This window comes from Megascapheus bottae, chromosome 3 (genome assembly GCF_031878675.1).
Source record: "Megascapheus bottae isolate mThoBot1 chromosome 3, mThoBot2.hap1, whole genome shotgun sequence".
NCBI classification, from domain to species: Eukaryota; Metazoa; Chordata; class Mammalia; order Rodentia; family Geomyidae; genus Megascapheus; species Megascapheus bottae.
Genome location: NC_143511.1, coordinates 57,842,751 through 57,854,155, shown reverse-complemented (window position 1 = coordinate 57,854,155; position 11,405 = coordinate 57,842,751). Strand labels below are relative to the sequence as shown.

The window sequence follows — 11,405 nt, the reverse complement described above, 5'->3', positions numbered from 1 at the left end:
TTCAGCAAATAATCTAATTTGACTGAAAAATCTAACAACAAAAAATAAACCATTTAGTTTTTCATGATTTGAAAAGCAGGAAGCAAAAAAAGTGATCACATGATAATTTTTCTTACGAAAATGATTTCAGTATACGAATGTAAGGACCAACACCCGAGTTTCGTTTTAAAAGAACCGAAGCAGCAGTTAGATAGAAAGGCTTGTTATTTTATGACGTCGTGTGCAAAAGACGTTAGTCCATAAAAATTATCACTAGGGCTGCTTACAAAGGACGAAGCAAACGTTAAGTTTGGAAACTGCATTTACAAGCTTTTTAAACGTACAGAGGCGTCAGATTAAACATGAGGGGACAGGGAATTAAATCCTGAAGACTTAGAAAAGTTCCTTCATTCCGAAGACTTTGTCCGGGTATTCCTGGTGCAGCTGTCTCCGGGCGTCCACGGTGGAGGCATAGATGACCGATCCCCACGAGAGCACCACGATCATTACCAGCAGCTGGAACCATGGCGGGGCCGGGGGGGGGGGGGGGGGGGAGGGAGGCGAGGAGAGCAGACGGAAAAGTGAGCGGATCCGGACGCCCCGCCTCGCTCCCGCTACGTCCCGCTGGAGGACGGGGACGCCCCGGCCCCCCACCGCTGCCCCGCGCCTCCGCCCCTTCCGCCACCCCCCGCGGCGACCTGTGACCCAGTGAGCTCGCCCCGCCCCCGCTGCCCTGAGGCCCCGCCTCCGGCCGGTCTAGTGAAAAGGCGAACCCGCTGCCCCGCCCTGTCCCGCCCCCGCTGCCCCGCCCCGGCCCGGCCCCGAGGCGACCAGGCCTCTGAGTAAATGAGCTGCGGCCCCCGCGGAGCCCGCCCCGCAGCCCTTGCGTAGGAGGCGGAAGAGCGTGTCCTGCAGGAAGAGGCGGAGTCGAGGTGAGCGGGCGAACCGCTTAATTCTGGAATGGGGTTTGGGGTTTGTGGTCGCTGAAGAAGTCGCGTAGGCCTTAGCGCCTGTGGGCCCAGGGCGCCGACGCTGGGGAGGGGGGCCGCTGGCCCCAACTACTTACCACGGAATAAATCCAGTCCAGGCAGCGGCGGTTCACCGGCCTCATGGTAAGCGGACGGCGGCGACGCGCGGGCGTCGGCGGGGGGCTGCGGGGCCTACAGCTTGCTCCGGGGCGGCGGCCGTTGAGCAGCTGCAGCCATCTTATAACCGGGCGCGCACGCCCTCCCACGGGCTGTCGGGACGCGGGCCCGCGGGCTCGGCCGGCCTCTTCCGCCCGGAGTTGGGCGCGTGGTCACGTGACCGGGGACGGCGCCTGCCTCGCTGGATGGATCCGGGCAGCGGAGGCGAAAATGGGTCCAAAGTTGCTTATTTTCGGTTCTCTGGAGGGGTAAGCCGATCTTCTTAACTGCCCTCCTCCCAGCCCCACCCCAGGGCCCGTGCGGCGGTAACGCCACGCGTTCCTTCGTATGCACGGAAGAGTTTTATTCGGGCAACAATCCACGTTTCAAACGTTAACCTCGACGCCTCGCACGGGGAGAATTCATGTCTCCCCGCGCCCCGCGCGGTGTCCACGGGGTACAGGCAGAGCGTTCATCTTTGGCATGAATAATGCCACCCACCATTCCGTATAACTCGAGTCGTTTCTTGATTAAAGAGTTCGCGGGGCTGCCCAAAGAGGTGGGTGTGACACGTTTGTAAGAAGGCGTACGTGGCGTCCCAGCCGGTCAACAGGTGTTTGTCGACGGCCCCGGGGGCCGAGGCCTGCGTGAAACGTGGAGCCCAAACCTTGGCGCCAGGGCGCGCAATCCCCCCCCTTGAAGACGGTGACCGCGCCCGCACGCTAGGCCTGAGCCGTTCACGGTCGAGCCCCAGCGCCCCGCACACCCGGGGTGTAGTGTTGCAACACGTTTCAGGGACAAAGCCGCCTTTGGGGGGAGGGGGAAAATCCCGCTGTGTTTGGGGAGGAGGTTGGGCCCCCGATCTCCTGCCAGCTAGCATCGACCGGCTGGGAAGACTTTGATTGGGCCCCGGTTTGGGCTCGGGCTCGCATTTCTGGGTTTGGTGATAGGGATGTAGCAGTTCCTTTCCATCGGCGTAGAGGTGATGTTGGTAATTCCCGGGAGGGTTGGAGGAGGCCTGGGTGGCATCGTGAAAGTAGACCGGGAGCTCGCCGTCCCCCTACACCCCCTACCAGCCGGGGCAGCGTGCCCCCTGGGCCGCGGTGGGGGCGGGGTGGGCCTCGCGCCGCAGGCCCGGCCCCTGCCAGGCCCCGCCCCCGCCTCAGGCCCCGCCCCCGGCCGGGATGCTGCTGTCGCGAGAGCGGTGGGGAGTGTTTTGACGCGTGGTTTGGGGAAGCGGGCTGGGTCGTCCTTCCTGCCCCGCCCCCGGGATGCTTTCGGTAATGAGCGTTCTACGTCACAGGGGTCGCAGCAGCCGCCGGGGTCCCCGCTGTCTCGCGAGGAGGGCGAGGCGCCTCCGCCGACTCCGGCTACTCCTGCTCCGGAGGGTAGGCGGAGAAGTCGCCGTGTGCGCCTACGCGGGTCCTGCCGTCACCGACCTACCTTACTGGGCCACCGGGACCTCGCCTCGAGTGCCCCCTCCGGGCCTGCGCCCGCGTCCTCTGAGGTAAGTGGGGTCGGAAACAATGGGGCGCGGGGGTCGGAGGGCTTGTGGTCCGATGTCCCACTCCTCCGGCAGCACGCCCGGGGTGGGAGGAGAGGCGCCGGCCCCAGCCCTTAGGCCGCGCGGGCTAAGGCCACTTGTGGCACCTGTGGATTGGCGGCGATGGGCGGGCGAGGGGTGGGATTCTGAGGCGCGCCGGACTGCGCCGCCCCCGGGACAGCTTGACGTTTGGGACCCTAAGGCCGCTCCGATGGTGGCCTTGCCATGGACGAGGAGCGTGACCTTGGCAGGACCCGCACCTCGGAGCTGTCTGTGGAATGGGAATGACGGCGTTTTGGTTGGAGGTTATGTAATGCGTGTGGTGCTGTCGCCGAGCCTCCGCAGTTCTCCAGGCCCTGGAAACAGCCGTGCCCAGGACTCCTGGAGTTGACTGCGTTGTTGCACACGTCGCACACTCAGAACAGGGCTTCTCTGCCCTGGACTTCCCCAGTGCACTGTCCAGTGAGTTCAGTTTTTCTTCCGGCCTGCTGATTTCATAGGCAGAAAGAGGGCAGTGCTGAGATGAGTGAAACCGAACAGAAGTTTTGGTAATTTTCTAGATTAAGTTAGGAAACAGCTTATAATTTATGTTAATAGTGGTGAGCGTTTTTTGTTTTGTATGTGATGCACAAAATTGTATAGGCCAGTCAATCATGCTTGAGTAAGTAGGAGGGTGGGGGAGTTGTCATGCAGTTTTGTTTTGTTTGTTTTATACCCTTACTGAAATTTAGACTCTTGAGCCTGAGGCTCTTGTGCCCATGGCTGACATTCATCACTTAATCCATGCCTTCGGTTTAGCATTTTTCTGGTTAATTGGTATTTTTCTTCTAGTCTCAGCCTCCAGAGTTCCTAGGAGTAGCCATTGAATGTCCAGCCCAAGCATTTCTTTTTTTTGGGGGGGGTTACAGTATTTTATTTTATTTTTTAATATATTTTTTTGTAATTAATAAAAGGGTTACATGATATTTGCCAGACAGAAGGTGCATTAATTCACATACATTGATAACCCTTTCACATGTCTTGGTACCCGTTACCCTACCCCCCACCCCCCAAGCATTTCTTTTTATGGCTGGAATTGAAACTAAATTTGGTAATGGTAAAATCTGGTCAGTGTATCTGGTAACTGGGGAACCTCAACAGTTCTTCCCACTTCTTTGGAAATGAGGATTAAGGTAATTTAAGTATAGGACCCTAATTGGTTTTAACATCTGGGATGGCTTTCTACTTCATCCACGTAGAAACTTTATTAACCACTTTGCCTAGGTAGTATAATTATGATTATTTGTTATTATAAACTATCCTTGGTCTAGGCATTTGGGATTCTGTACCTTCCACCTCCTATGTGTTCCTGTGGATTATCTGCAATTCCCACCCACACATTTTGGCCTGAAGGGTTCCTATCCAGTTTTTAGTATGTTTATTGAGTGATGCCATCACCATAATTTGATTGCAGAACAATTTCATCTTCCTAGAAGGAACCTTCATTACTAACACCAGTTCACTTTCCATGTTTATAGATTTGTCTATTCTGCACGTATATTAAGTTATACAATATAAGTGGTCTTGGTTACTAATTTTTTGAAGATAATTCTTTATTTGATAATGGATTGTGGATTTTTTTGGGGGGGGTTCATGGGGTTTGAACTTGGCTTGGGCACTGTCCCTGAGTTCTTCAGCTCTAGGCTACCGCCTTAGCCAAGCCCCACTTCCCATTTTCTAGAGATTGATTGGAGATGAGAGTCTCAAGTCCTTTTGTGCCTGGGCTGGCTTTGAACCTTGATCCTCATATCTCATGAGTCACCACACCCAGCTTGGATTGTGGTTGTTTTGTTTTTGTTTTTTTCCTTCTCTTTGTGTCAGTTGTGGGGTTGAGATCAGCACCTAGGCACTTTCCCTAAGCTCTTGCTCCATCACTTTGAACCACTGGGCCACTCCTGTTTTCTGTTGTTAATTGGAGATACAAATCTTAGACTTTCCTGTCCAGCTTTGTTTGTTCATTTGTTTATTTTTTTTGGGGGGTCCTGAGGCTTGAACTCAGGTACTGAGCACACTACTACTTGAGACACAACACCACTTCAGGCTTTGTGTGCATGCTAAGCAAGCACTCTTACCACTAGGCCAAATTCCCAGCCCCCAGGCTAGCTTTGGAAGGTAATTTTAAGATCTCAGCCTCCTGAGTAGCTAGAATTATAGGCATGAAATACTGGCACCCAGCTGGATTATGATTTTAATGAGTACCAGTTTTTGTAGTTATAAACTTATTGTGTGTAAGACAGAACTCTTCTTTTTACCTGTTATGAGGATGTGATTGGGTCACTCATTAGCCTATATCTTCAAACTGGTTAATAGACTTAAAAAACGGAAGAAGAAAAAAAAACAGTTTTTCATTGCTTATTAAAACATATACTCTTCTTTTTTCTTTTTTAGTGCTGGGTATAGTGAGGTTTTACTTCTGCCAGGCAAGTGCTCCCTACTGAGCTACACTCAAAGCCCTATGTTTTGTTTTTTTGTTTTCTGGTGGTTAATTGGAGATGAGTCTTAGGGACTTTAGTACACAGACTGTCTTTGAACAGTGATCCTCAAATCTCAGTCTCCTGAGTAACTAGAATTACAGGCAAGAGCCCCCGGTACCCAGCTTCCAAGCCCTATGTTTTAATTTTTATGTAACCTAGAAATGATAAACACTAAAATTTTGCATTCCAAAGAAGCAAATTAAGATATATAAACTTGGAATTTACAAGTTGCCTTCCCTGATCAAAGTCTAGCTATCCCTCCTTTATATAGAGGATAAACTATAGTTAATGTGCATTCCTTTGGTAGTGATAAGTTGTAGGTGAAGCTAAATATTCTTGAACCTTCCCCATTTCCTTCACTGTTCTCTTTTCTCTTAATTTTACATAGTATCTCTGGTCCCGTTTCTGATTTTTAATCTTTTTTATTCCTTCTCAGTGGAGCATTATAAGTAGAGGAGAATGTTGAAATTTATATATTGACAAAAGCTGGGAGTATAGTTAAGTGGTGGTAGCACTTGCCAAGTTCCTAGGTTCAAATCCCTAGGACCACGAAAACACAAAAATGCAAAGAGAATTATTTATAATTCAGATTTCCAAGGTTTGTTAAATATTTTTTAAAAGTAGTGAATTTTGAAAATAGAATACTAGAAACATACAGGTTTTGTTATGAGTTTTGTTTTTCATGCAATTTGTTAAGGCCAGTGAGTTTGTAATTTAGAAAATTACAGTTATTTAACTAAGTTAATATTTGCAATTTGACTAGTGATAGAACTTCCTGTGATAGAGGAAGTGGAAGAAAAGGCTCATGTGAGGCAAGTCTCAACCACTGAGGTAGATTATTAGATTATAATTTTTATGTGAACTAGAAATGTTTAACCAGGTACTAGTGGCTTACACCTGTAATCCTAGCTACTCAGGAAGCTAAGATTTGGAGAATTGCCATCCCAGGCAGAAAAGTCCTTAACATTCTGTCCCCCAAATAGCCAGCAAACAGCCAGGCTTTGGAGGTATGGTTCAGATGTTAGAGTGTCAGTTTTGAGTCGGCAGTTGTGTAGATGCCCCAGAGTTCAAGCTTCATACTGATTTGGGAGAGTGAGGAACAGAGATTAATTATATACAGGATGATTAGAGCAAACTAGCTAGCAAAGGGGGGAGATTGGGAGTTTATGTGGAGGTTGTAAGTAACGGGCCAAAATACAATGCAGAGATTTTTGTGGGTCATGCCTGGACACTGACCCTGAGCTCTTTAGCTCAGGGTTACCGCCCTACGCCTGGGCCTGGGTGTTGTCCCTGTGTTCTTCAGCTCCAGGCTACTGCCTCACCCTTGAACCTTAGCCCCACTTCCGTTTTCTAGTGATTAATGGGAGATTGGATTTCTAGTGATTTATTGGAGATTAGAGTCTCAGGTCTTTTTGTATGTGGGCTGGCTTTTGAACCTTGATCCTCAGATCCCTGCCTCCTGAGTAGCTAGGATTACTGGCATGAGCCACCGCACAATAGCAGATTCACTTTATAAATACATCTTTATGGCTCTGCTTTGCATTAAATACATAAGCTAAGATGGCTTGGCCTGGATATAAGGTTCTAGTGATACAGTATCTTGCATAGCAACTATGAGTTTAATGGATACAGAACTTCCTGGCAAGTCTTTAGTTCAGTTTCACTGCCAAAAAGTGAAGGGAAAAAAAGGCAAAGAAAGGCATGAGAGTACTTAGAAAAGGAATCAGTGTAATCAGCTACATAAAATAATGTGGCAATCGTCCTGTAACATTAGTAATATTATAATAATAACCACCGCCATATGTCAATGTATGTCAAATATTTCTCTTTTTTTTTCCTTGCCAGTCCTCAGGGCCTGAGCACTGTCCTTGAGCTTTTTTTTTTTCCCCTCAAGGCTAGTAGTCTGCCACTTGAGCCACGGCACCACTTCCAGCTTTTTAAATTTTCCAGTTACTCTTTCATTAGCTTACTGATATATTTCTTTCCCTTTTACAGATAATGGCATCAGCAGCCAAGGAATTTAAAATGGACAACTTTTCACCTAAAGCGGGCACTAGCAAATTGCAGCAGGCAGTACCAGCTGATGCGTCTCCAGATTCGAAATGTCCTATATGCTTGGACAGATTTGATAATGTGTCTTACTTAGATCGCTGCTTGCATAAGTTCTGTTTTCGCTGTGTACAGGAATGGTCAAAAAACAAAGCTGAGTGTCCACTGTGTAAACAGCCCTTTGACTCTATATTTCATTCAGTGAGGGCAGAAGATGACTTCAAGGAGTATGTCCTGAGACCTTCTTATAATGGTTCTTTTGCTACTCCTGATCGACGATTTCGCTACCGCACCACAATGACAAGGGAACGAAATAGTTCCATCTATTCACCTACTACTACTGTAAATCGAAGAACAACAACACCACCAGATAGTGGAGTGCTGTTTGAAGGGTTAGGCATCTCAAGAGCTAGAGATGTTGAAATTCCTCCGATTATGAGACAGATTACAGTAAGGACTGCTACAGATGAGAGAGCTTTACGGAAAATTCAAGAGCAAGATATTATTAATTTTAGACGAACCCTCTATCGTGCTGGTGCTCGAGTTAGAAATATTGAAGATGGTGGCCGTTACAGGGATATTTCGGCTGAATTTTTTCGTAGAAATCCAGCTTGCCTTCACAGATTAGTTCCTTGGCTAAAACGTGAACTTACAGTTCTTTTTGGAACTCATGGATCATTAGTCAATATTGTCCAGCACATCATTATGAGTAATGTTACTCGCTATGACTTGGAGAGTCAGGCATTTGTTTCTGATTTAAGACCATTTTTACTAAATCGGACTGAGCATTTTATACATGAGTTTATCAGTTTTGCTCGATCTCCTTTTAACATGGCTGCCTTTGATCAGCATGCTAATTATGATTGCCCTGCTCCTTCATATGAAGAAGGCAGTCATTCTGACTCTTCAGTCATAACAATATCTCCAGATGAAACTGAGACCCAGGAGTTAGACATTAATGTAGCCACTGTTAGTCAGGCACCATGGGATGATGAAACTCCAGGACCATCTTACTCAAGTTCAGAGCAGGTACATGTAGCCATGTCTTCCCTCTTAAATTCTTCTGACAGTTCAGATGAAGAACTTGTCACAGGAGGAACCACTTCTCAGAATCAAGGTGTACAAACCAGTGGGGACCTGCATAATGACAGTGATTCATCTTCAGACAACTGTGTCATTGTTGGCTTTGTTAAACCACTAGCCGAGAGAACCCCAGAACTTGTTGAACTGTCCTCTGATTCTGAGGAGTTAGGCTCATATGACAAAATGGAGACAGTGAAGGCACAAGAACAAGAGCAGTCTTCCAGTTCGGGTGATAGTGATGTTAGTAGATGTTCAACTCCACGATCTGTACTTGGAAAGGATGAGCAAATGAATAAAGGCGATTCAGTTACAAGGATCAAATCAAAGAAGGAAGAGAAGCGATCTGCATCATTGTCATCTTCCAGAGACCTGAGTTCATCTGTGAGAGGAAACCGAGGGTGCTCCCCACCTAACCACAGACACAGGAAGAGGGGAAGATCTAGAAGTTCAGATTCACGTTCCCAGAGTAGAAGTGGGCATGATCAGAGGAATCACAGGAAGCACCATGGGAAGAAAAGGATGAAGAGCAAACGTTCCAGAAGCAGGGAGACTAGTAGCAGACCAAGAGGGAGACGAGACAAGAAGAGTTCAAGAACTAGAGATAGCAGCTGGTCGAGAAGAAGCCAAACTCTTTCTCTAAGTAGTGAAAGCACCAGCAGATCACGGTCTCGCAGCAGTGATCATGGCAAGAGAAGATCACGGAGCAGAACTAGAGACCGTTACTATTTAAGAAACAACTATGGAAGCAGATATAAGTGGGAATATACTTACTATAGTAGAAACAAGGACAGAGATGGTTATGAGTCATCTTATAGGAGGAGGACTCTGTCCAGAGCCCATTATTCTAGACAATCTTCAAGTCCAGAGTTCAGGATTCAGTCCTTTTCTGAAAGAACAAATGCTCGGAAAAAAAATCACAGTGAGCGGAAATATTATTATTATGAAAGGCACAGATCAAGGAGCCTGTCCAGTAATAGGTCAAGGACTGCATCTACAGGACCTGACCGGGTGAGAAATGAAAAGCCTGGAGGCAAACGAAAGTACAAAACACGGCATTTGGAGAGTACGAATGAGGTGGCTCAACAATCTCATGAGTTTACTCCTAAAGTAAAGGACAGTCATTACCAAAAATCCTCAAAATTGGATGGAAACTACAGAAATGAGAGTGACAGCCTTTCAGATGGACGATCATCAGACAGAGAGACAAAACACAAGAAGAGGAAAAGGAGGACGCGCAGCCTAAGTGTAGAGATAGTTTATGAAGGAAAAGCTACTGATATAGCTAAACACCATAAGAAGAAAAAGAAGAAACACAAGAAGAAACACAAGAAACATCATGGAGATAATGCTCGGTCCCCAGTGGTTATTACCATTGACAGTGACAGTGATAAGGATTCAGAAGTAAAGGTAAACATGGAATGTGACAATGGTATTCCTCCAGAGCCTCTACAGAGTGAGTATTTGGCTTCTTCCTTGGAATCATTGGAAACTAAAGATGTAGTCACAATAGAGGATGAATTTACTGTCCTTGATAAGGAGTGTGATGGTAGTATACTTACTGAAAACTTGAATACTGCCAACAGAACTGTGAATAATATTCCACCCCAGGCAGCAGCTGAAGTTGAACAGACTCTTGATGTAAGAGAAGAGAGCATCTTTGCCTCTGATTTAGAAAGCCAGCCTACTAATGTTTCTGTTCACGCTGAGCCATCTAGGCAGTTGCCATCTCCAAGGACATCATTCGTGTCAGTGACTCTTGGTAGAGACTGTGATGTATCTTAAACCTGCCAAAGCATCTCATTGAGGATTTTGATGGTATAAAATGAAAAAGAAGAAAAAAAGAACATGTTGTCATCTGCGGTTTAAAGATGACTTTTGGTAAAAGTTGTTTTCCTCAAAAATGTTTTAAGTGATTTTTATTTTGTGTTTGTAAAAATTATTTGTTCAAAAAGTATGTATGTCCTACTCTGAGTTAAGCACTTTTAAGTGAAGAAAATAATACTGCTAGCAGTTTATTTAAAACTGGGATCCTTTTTAAATAAAAAAAAAATGTAAATTTTAAAAGTTATTTCATAAAGCCATATGGTATTGACATATTTTTAAGGTAGTCAGTGAGTATTTTTGATTTTGTTTTTGAGAGTTATTATGGAAATGTGTTAAAAGCTAGGCAAATCCCTTTAGGCAGTCTTATTTTTCTTGACGTTTGATTCAGATTCATTTCTTCAGGCTGAATTGGGCATTTTAGTTTGCAGTTTATCTTGACTTCTGCCAAAAGAAAACAATATTTATATACTTCTAGACTGTCAGTAACATCATAAATGTGTTCAACAAGAAAAAAATAAAGTAGTAACACTTTAAAACAAAAATTCAAAACTTTTCTTGTGTACTATTGCTTCCTTTTTTTACTTGGAGCCAAGTCTTGAAAATAGGTGGTCAGCATTTACAAGTATCTCTTGGTTTTGTTGATTGTTTCAGTGCCTTCGGACTTTGAGGAATGTTTTTTTGTTGTTTTTTTGGTTGGTTGTGGGACTTGAACTTTGGGCCTGGGAGCTGTCCCTGCGCCCTTCAACTCAAGGCTACCATCCTACTCCTTGAGCCATAGTGCCACTTCCAGTTTTCTAGTGACTAGATGAAGGAGGTAAGAGTCTCATGGACTTTTTAGTGCTTTGAACCATAATCCTTAGATCACAACCTCCTGTGTAGCTGAGGAATATGTTACTTGCTTTCTTTCTCCAGTAAAATGTGGTTTGGAACATTTAGCTTACTAAAAACAAAGTGATCTTGTTTTATACAAAGTAACTATTTTATTTCATATCCTGTATTAGAGAAGATAATGCTCTGCATCTCTTCTAGTATAGGACTGCAGTGCATAATAACTTCAGTGATAACTAAATTCAGCTTTCAGTTTGCTTTGCTGCTGTGCACATTCCAATGGAAACTGGGATTTCCTACAGTGTAGCATTTCTGGAGTATTTTTTAGTGCAAAAGGAAGCAGGTAAACTTAGATTTTTACAGGTTGTTAGTCCAACAAGACAAATGTTAAGTAAATGTATCATTCTGAAGAGAGTATAATTTCCTTATGGAGACATAATCTCAGTTGGAATTGTTGGAATT

At 45.8% G+C, this 11,405-nt stretch overlaps 2 protein-coding genes across 3 annotated transcripts; one reads left to right on the top strand and one right to left on the bottom strand.

Moving 5' to 3' along the window:
* Nucleotides 1–186: 186 nt before the first annotated feature.
* Tzmp1 (transition zone microprotein 1) lies at nt 187–1,374 on the bottom strand. The gene is made up of 2 exons (XM_090330090.1): nt 1,046–1,374; nt 187–495 (listed from the first exon to the last, which is right to left on the bottom strand). Exons 1-2 carry the CDS (start codon nt 1,088–1,090, stop codon nt 373–375), a joined length of 168 nt encoding a protein of 55 aa, XP_090186216.1. The 5' UTR covers nt 1,091–1,374; the 3' UTR covers nt 187–372.
* On the top strand, nt 1,293–10,355 carry Topors (TOP1 binding arginine/serine rich protein, E3 ubiquitin ligase). 2 transcript variants are annotated; one of them, XM_090330087.1, is made up of 3 exons: nt 1,293–1,372; nt 2,407–2,610; nt 7,155–10,355. In XM_090330087.1, the coding sequence occupies exons 1-3, from the start codon at nt 1,310–1,312 to the stop codon at nt 10,071–10,073; spliced, it is 3,186 nt and encodes a 1,061-aa protein (XP_090186213.1). In that variant the 5' UTR covers nt 1,293–1,309; the 3' UTR covers nt 10,074–10,355. The 2 variants fall into 2 exon arrangements, with proteins under 2 accessions (XP_090186213.1, XP_090186214.1); XM_090330088.1 differs by lacking the exons at nt 1,293–1,372; nt 2,407–2,610 and adding an exon at nt 2,992–3,108.
* The last annotated feature ends 1,050 nt before the right edge of the window (nt 10,356–11,405 follow it).